Source organism: Tubulanus polymorphus, chromosome 5 (genome assembly GCF_964204645.1).
Source record: "Tubulanus polymorphus chromosome 5, tnTubPoly1.2, whole genome shotgun sequence".
NCBI lineage: Eukaryota > Metazoa > Nemertea > Palaeonemertea > Tubulaniformes > Tubulanidae > Tubulanus > Tubulanus polymorphus.
In genome coordinates this window covers 19,363,072-19,371,854 of record NC_134029.1, presented here as the reverse complement: position 1 = coordinate 19,371,854, position 8,783 = coordinate 19,363,072, and the positions used below count along the sequence as shown (strand labels likewise).

Sequence of the window (8,783 nt, the reverse complement as noted above, 5' to 3'; positions counted from 1 at the left end):
CGTGAAATAAAAACCGATTTTAATATTTGCCGGTTTATAGGCCTAGATGAATGACTCATTCGCCGAATGAGGTCATATCATAGTCAGGTTCTTGTTAATTATTTCGTAAACGCTATTTACAATTTACAGATTATCAGGATGTACCGCGCATCACCACCGATAGTTTATATATGTATATATATGTATAGTAATATACAAAAATAATGCTTCTTTTTAAAAAGAAATCGCCGCCGATGCGCTCGTTTTACTGGAAATTCGTTTTCGAGCTTAACGAAAACTCGAGGAACGATTGAAATCTATACGCAGAACAGTTTGCATACTTAAGCTGCGAAAAGTGTATACGAATATTCGTTAATTTCATCGTCGGATTTTTTGCGGAGGAGCCTCACAAATTGGCGCTCAAGATAGAAAACTTCTATATAGATATAATTATGTAGCTGCCACACCGACACTTGCAGTCACATGGTCAAAAGTATATCACAAAACGATAGCCGTTGCTACAATTTTTTTAACGGGGAAGCTGAGCAGCAACTCGAGACAATATCTCTATAAGCTTATGCAGTCTCTTTTTCTACTCAAAGCATCCTCGTAGAAGAAATGCCGATGATATCGCGTATCGGTATGTCTACATCTACCTTATCCGACCCGTATCTCCATACGATTAAAGCGAGATACTCGAGATATTGTCGATAGTTGTAAAAAATAACGATAGCCAAAACCATCTATTATGTATTCATTCATTTCATACCAGGCGATAGGAAATAAAGACAGCAATTATTATATATCTGAGGTATATAGAAAAGCACGCTGTTTCGCAAGACGAATGTAGCATCTCGAATAGCTATATGTATAGGCCTACGTATATAATGTAAAATATACAAAATTTAGAGTTTCTTTTATGCAAATCGGATATCTACACAATTTCTGAACACATCACGGATGAAAATTTATCACTTGTTTCTACGATACACGGTCGCGTTTGTAGATGTGACATATAACTGTTTATTTTTTCAGTCAGTCGAGGAAAACGATAAATGCGCGTCAAAACAGACATCAACGGGGTGTGGGTTGGTAATACTAGTGTCTCCCATTCGGCATGAAATTCCATTTCACTTCTTGTACTGAAATCTGCAATTAAGACAACAAAGAAAAAGCATTAGTTTCGTCGTGTTTATTTCTTTTTATAAAGCACATGCAAAATATGCATGAATATTTTATCTAAACACGCTTTTTCTCAAAGAGAACATCATCGTCAATGTTCCAGCGTTGAATTTTGCGAATTTAGTATTTGGAACCAATATTCGGAATCACCGGGAAGATGCCATAACAAAACCAATTCTTTCATTTATTCACATATTCAAGGAGAATTTTGTAATATCTTATTTTGCTAAGGTCAAAATTGACAATTATAGCAAATTTATGATACTGACTTTTACGATAGTAATGATATCTTACATGATAACTATTACTTGTTAACTATACTGAGATTTATATCAGTTCACTACAGTCACTTGAGTTTGTATTGGAATTTTATTTTTTTAGCCTAGAAACCATAACAATAATGTCTATATACATAGATACCTAGTATGCGTTATTTTAAGGGGTTCTTTGTGATCTTATATTAGCGTTTCGAAATAACAATTACAATTGTGGGGGTTCATTTTGTAATCAAATATATTTCACAACTCTGATTTCATTTTTGTGAGAGGATGTGCACTACGTCACATATAAAAGCTGGACTGGTTGCCGGGCAATTCAATTCAAAATGACTTTAATGATCGTTATTGTATAATCTACATTATATCATTTATCGTCGATAATATTAATCATTTATCATATTTAGCATTTATCTCTGTACTTGAGATGTATTTGTAATTGTTCAGTGCAAATTTTATTAGTGAACAATAAATGAAATTAAATGAAAAAAAAAATTAAGCAATATATGAGATATTTTCTAAGACGTCGATAAACTTTCAAGTCAGTTTTCTGTTTGTTGATTGAGTGTTGGATGAGGTTTGTCATCTATCGTGATAATCTTTAGGCGATGTTGACAAACAAAGAAGGCGTTTATACACGGGCATTGGCGAAAAAACAAAATAACAAGAATGGGAAAATCTCTACCTTCGAGGCGCCTGTCCATCTATCTATAATCGGTGCAGTTCAGCCACGAGGGATCCTGTTCGTTTCAGGGATGAAGCGAGAGAGAAAAAAAAACAAACTCGCCGGTTCTCTTTTTACAGATAATCACACGCGGAGACGATTGTCACGACGACGGCGATGACGAACGCGTTGGATGGCTGGATTCACCTGTATTTAGCGTGTAGCTTCAGCTGCGTTATCGCCGCTCCAGATATCGGTCTGAATAACGTGTAATCATCACTCCTAGATGAGAAAAGCAACAACACTTATGAATAAGAGATTGTCCTAGCGTGTGCCCGTAGGATTAATCACGAACCTGATAAACTCACACACACGCGGGTTTTTTCGTACACACGGCCATTAGCGCGCTTATGCAGCGAAAAACAATGTCCGTAATTATGGGCGAAAGAGGATTAGATCAATTCATTCAACCGCTATTAGGAAACACATTTCCCTATTTGACGCTTAAATACAGACCTACAGAACGTAGATTTATATTGCGTTTTTATTAATAATGATAACATTAATAATTTATTCATCAATATAGTATTGTGGGCTAGTTGTATTTACTTATTACTCATCACAGTTGTACTAACTTATCTGATGGGATACATAATTTCATAAAAATTCTACCAGATGGCAGTCAACTGGAGACGGCGGGAATAAGAAGGTTCATTTTCTGATAGTTGCGGTTCGAAGGAACTTTTTTCGTTTAAGTATTTCAATGAGAAGTCATTCTAATTTCTGGTATAAGTTCGATAAGCTATTAGCTAAAGTCGAGCAAAAATATGTACATATAATATCTATATGATTGTAAATTTGCCGACTTGTCCTACATAATTGAAAGCACATCCCCAAGCCTAAAGGCTGTACCAACCAACGGGATGCCCTGGGAAGGAAATACAAATCGACAACACAAACCAAGTAATGCGATCAAAAATAAAGACACAAGGGCCAAGAAAGACATTTCTTTCGTTTTTTTGTAACAAAGATACAATCGTTTTTCAAATGCAAGGTATGTATTGGGGGAAAGCGGACCTCGTGACAACGAGATACTATAAATTTATTGAATTACAAATTATGGCAGAAGAAAACTCAATTAATTCCTAATTGGTTAAAACGAATATCACTTAGTTACATGGCGATGTATAACAAATACACTATACGCAAATTTCTATTTTGCTCATCATCAGTCCAGCTGTAGAAAGTCGTGTTGGTGTCTCAACCACCATTTGATTCTCTGTGCAGATTCTCTAGTGCCGAGATGTAAACTGCACCGTCAACTTTTCTTTGCTTATAACTTAGACAATTACGGGAGCGAGATATGTATCTAATTATTCCCGAAGGTCTCTCAAAGTTCGTTGGAAAAAAAACGAGTAATCTGTATAGGAATAGGAATTAACTTATTTTCAGAGCATATTATCGAAAGGCCGTTCAGTGCATATGCTATGCTTCCATACATCGATAATCAAGGAAGCTCATGAGACACTTCCTCCCCTCGATGGAATTTCAAAAGAGAGTTCACTAGAGAATTTCGTGCCTCTTTTCAAAGGCCGACTGATGATCGTCTGGGTAAATAGAATACCTGTTCTTTGCGTCTTTCTTCGCTAGGCAGAGCGCCGATACACGAACCGAGCTATCTCTGTCGTTAACGTCTGGTTCTACGACGAACATTTGATCCCTGCTAGATTGAAACAGATGAATTGATTAGCGACATGTAACTTACCTTGTCATTATTGGACGTTATTGACACCTGGGGTGGTGTTTTATGGCGTCATCACGAAGATTCTGAGCAAATACTGAAAGGATTTCATTACACACATGGTAGCACTGTCTACAACACGCACTGCCGACGATGTCCCTATGTGACTGGATGCGTTTGCGTGACAACAGAAATGCGGAATGTATTTTGCCGGTTTTTAGATTAGGTTCACTGGTCCCTGAAAATACAGAGCGCCACACTAGCAGTTTAGATGATATTTGATTCTCCGAGCAAAATTGATAGATTCTCGGCTAACCATCACGCCACCAAGATATATAACGAGTGTGAAGATCGCATCAGTGTTAGTCTAGTACCTAGCCGTTGTTCCCCAAACAAGTAATAGCGAACCCGTAACAACGACTGGTATTCAGACTAGCATCAGTGTTTGTAAAATGAGGAAGAGCGATGAAGAATCGAGGGTCGATCTTAGCCCCTTATAGTCATTTCCAAATTTAGGTGTACTAATTAGGTTGCAAACAAGATCAACCTCACCCGTCGCTTGCCGGTTCAGGCTTTCCAATTATCCATATTTCGTTTAAAAAGATGATGTAACCTCGACTGACGACAATCTCACCTACGTACTTCGATTTCCGATTTCCAAATCGAGCCCCGTTTCGTTATATATATATATATATATATATATATATATATATATATATATATATATATATATATATATATATATATATATATATATATATATATATATATATATATATCGATACGAGACAAGATCTCCGAGCTTTTTTTATCTTAAAATAGGGATTGTCCCCATTATTTATTTATTTGGCTGGTAAATTTTGTTTGATTTTTCGATTGAGTGTCCCTTACAGACCCACCACACCTGCCGGGAGCGAAACAGGGGGTTTGATTTTGAAATCGGAAATCCAAGTACAGATAAAGATGTGTGATCGGCGGTCGAGTTAACAGAATATTTTTAAATCGAATACATAATTGGAAATTCGGTTCCGGTTCATCCAAACAATCTTCCATTCAGTCTGAACCGGCAAGCGACTGATTGGGATGAATTTTTCTGGCTGCCTAATTTAATACATCGAGATTCTGGAAATATAGCTATATTACAAGGTTGAAGATCATTTTGTCAATTTTTATATTTTTTGGTCGTGATCTTCGAGCTTTTAGCGAATTTGAGGCGCCAGATAACACGATTTTAGCAGCGGCATGACGCATCAAAGGGCCCAAGAATTGCCGATCTCAGGTTGTTGTATAGTGTTGCTCTCCGGTTACAACGTTATAAATTGACACAGTCGACGATGCTATAACGACATTTCACATATTTCAAATTGGCTGCATTAACGTTCTTTTGGCGGCATCCGCTAAGAATGATGCGTTATACGTGTATTTCAGTCACTAGGTATAAGAGGTTCTTTGAAGAAAATCTTTCGGCAAAAGGAGAGGAGGTCTATTCAAGTGGCTTCGCGTGCTTGCGGCGCTGCAGTGCATCTCTATCACCGAGTATGGTTGGCTCTTCTTTGTAGCCTCTTGAAACAGGGAAGATTATTTTCTCTTTGATTTATTCAATTGATTGATTTTAATTAGTTTGTACTTATTTTGAATCGCCCTTAAAACGCACCACAACTGCTGCTGGTAACGAAACGGGATTTGACTTCTAATTCGAAAATCTAGGTACAGATTTGGATGAAAGGTTTGTCGAGTTAACATATTTTTTTTGTTTAAATATACAAGGACATAATTGGAAATTTCGGTCCAGGATCGTGATAAAAACAATCTTCCAACCAGTCCGAACCGGCAAGTGATTTGTGGAGATTTATTTTTGTTGGCTGGCTAATTTTATACATCTAGATTTGGAAATATCTCAATGGAGGATTTAAGATCGTATATTGTCCGTCTTTTTTGTAGATTCTTCTCAAAATATACTTTTACGAAAAGATGAAAATGGCAACGAACAGGAAACCTTCACCGAATAAAGTTCTTCTAAACGACAAGCCAATATGTACAGTGTATCATAGTCAGTTTTGCTCGATTCCGACATTTTCTTTTTTCATTTCAAACTTACCCCAAATCTCGGTAATCGTAAAGTTTCAATTTTCGTCCATGATGAATTCCGTTGATGCAATATTCGATTTGTCTGCGGCCTTATGTCAAATGTTGATGAATTTCCGTGGGTACTCCCTTCTCGTTGGTTCAATAAGCTGAAATTTAGCTGAGTCTGAAAAACACAACCACAAAATCGATGTATAAATTTGCTTTGATCTTTGGCGGCTTTTTTGGGGAAGTTATAGGAGGATGCATTTTTCTGAGATGTCTTAGAATGATCATAGGATTGTTATAATGAAAAAAAGATGAACTGAATGCAGTTTTGATAAGAATCTCGAAAAAAATCTTAGATACAATGTTCCTTAGATGAATCTTAGATACGGTGTCCCTTAGAAGAATTTTAGACACGGCGTCCCTTAATGGTGAGGTATTGACTTGATGTTGTGAATCGTTATGAAAAAATTCCCGAGCTGAATTTTCAGTCAGAAATAAACATAATAATGGCTATAGTCTGGTTTGGTTGCATCTCAACCTGGTGAGTGCGAATAATTCTGAGGGAATAAACTCATATTCAGCCTCAAGCTGCGAGACAAAATACCGATGACAATTTCGCAAATCTCGTAATTCTTCGCGGCAATTAGGACGTAACTTTGTGCGTGATTTTCTCTGAATAAGCTATATACGATACGAGAGTCAGGCCACAGGTCGAGAGGAGAACGTCTCTCAGATATCATCGTGCTCGTCCGGGTCGACGGCGTTGTTCGAAGATTTATGAAGGCAGTGTTTACAGACCGAACTGTCGTGCCAGCAAACAGATAATACGATAAAGAGTTCCCGGATGACGCATTAAGAGTTTACTCTTCCAATTTTCGGCCACTAAGGCACGAAAATGAATTGATCCAATGCAAACGTAACGGAAGCAATATCGTGCTCGAGCGAGTATCGCGCTGAGAATCTTGATGGCGTTACGTTTCGCTGAAGTCGCATGTATATAACGTTATATCAATTAAGGACGGCTATTCGATAGTGAATGATCCAATGAACTACGGGTTCGAAATGAATTCTTTTGGATGCTTTCAAATGAAATCTTAATCATAATTGATGATAATAATCGTCATTTATCCAAACTAGAGTCTGTTCAAATGCGCTCAAAACTTATGTATTTTTTATTACCCCCAGCCTATAACTCTATTCATGCATCAGTCATCTCTCCTTGGGGAGAAGTTACATCCGAGCAACTACTAGGCGCTCAGGAGTCTTCTATCAGACCAGGTAGCCATTTAATCCTGGGTGGAAAGAGGCAATGAGGATAAGTGTCTTGCCCGAGGACACTACGGTGTACAGTACGAGGGTTCGAACCCACGACCTGGCTTCCTACAGTCGAACGCTCAAACCACTCGCCCACGACGCTCGCATCTAAGACATATTATTTTAGGAAAGCTTTTAGCATCATTATAATGTCTCTTACCATTTGATCCCTGTATTTCAAAGGTATTTCAACAATTGTATGACTATTATTATCCTTTTCATGTAAAGCGCTATGAAAACCAATGAATTATGATGACTATTATTATCACTATTATCATTATTATTTGAAACATAAAGATTATGTCAGCTGCTCTGGGTATATTTGTTCCAAGCCCTCTCCTTTCCTTGATACGAAATCAAAGGCTCATAATAAGTATGTTTAATACTTCTTACATTCAAGAACATTTTTTGAACATTCAAACGAGTCAGAAATTTCACCAAGAAACCATGAGCTATGAAATTAGAACCAACAAATACACGCGATATGAAACGATAGAATTGAACGAACTTTCGTGTATCTCGAAGCTATTTCTAGATACGTATCTCAATGAATTCAAATACATCAAAGACTTGTAAGCGAAAGCTGCCGCCCAAAACAAATCAAACAAGGCATGCGATTCCGCATGAAATTTTGACGAAAGTGGCTGTATCAGATCGATCGAGTTCTGATTATTTCATGTCAGTGCCGAGGACCCCGAGCTTTCACGAAAGTCTTTACGCAGGTTCTCTGTTAACCGAAACAAAATCAGTGACGAGTATCATGTTCTTTTGGAGTGTATAGTTTCCTTGAAGACCTCCGTAAACTATATATATTAGCATATTTTATGAAAACCCAAATCTTCATAAATTCTCGCAGCTATTTAGTTCAAAAGACATGACTGTGCTGCGTAATTTATCTATTTTTCTGAAGAAACTAAACGAGCTTTATCAACTCTAAGTAGTAAACTACGAATTTAAACCGGAACCCTAAAATTGTAATTTGTATATATGTATGTATGCATGTGACAATAATGTATTTTCTTTTCTGTGCTCGAAATTTTGTAAAAAATGGAGCAATAAAGATAATAATAATTATAATAATAATAATAATAATAATTAAACATTTGCAAGCGGAAATATTCCTAAGCTTTTTTCCCGAATGTATTCAGCATTTTGTAGCGCTTTCATTGGTGTAGCGTAACAACTATATAAGGTACTATAACTAAGAGAAACAAGTAAAGCGCAAACAATCGATAGAGTTCAAAAATCTGAATGCACATCAAAACTATATTCATTTTCATATTTTTCATCCCTCAACCGATTGCGATACTCAAACATTACCTATTCAATGATACGACATTTACCTAAAATATCATGTTTTTTTCTATAGCGTATCTGACCTTGTTTAATACAATAGATAAAATATAGCCGGTTCTGATTTATTTCGAAACTAAACGAATTTATTTCGAACCGTGAACTTATGACCAACAAGAAACAAAGCGAGTAACCTAACTAGCTATAGCACACGTTCCGTGATATTACTCGTCTGTAAACCAAGCGCGGTTATTCGAGAACA

General features: G+C 36.8%; 1 protein-coding gene across 1 annotated transcript in view; it reads right to left on the bottom strand.

Moving 5' to 3' along the window:
- Positions 1–385: 385 nt before the first annotated feature.
- The window catches only part of LOC141906292 (protocadherin-11 X-linked-like), a 29,396-nt gene continuing 20,998 nt past the window's right edge, over positions 386–8,783 (bottom strand). Inside the window, exons 2-5 of the mRNA XM_074795538.1 lie at positions 5,940–6,092; positions 3,866–4,079; positions 2,122–2,382; positions 386–1,128 (exon numbers count right to left, since the gene is read on the bottom strand). Coding sequence (XP_074651639.1) covers positions 4,059–4,079; positions 5,940–6,092 — 174 coding nt within the window. The 3' untranslated portion in view covers positions 386–1,128; positions 2,122–2,382; positions 3,866–4,058. The remainder of the gene's footprint in view (positions 1,129–2,121; positions 2,383–3,865; positions 4,080–5,939; positions 6,093–8,783) is intronic.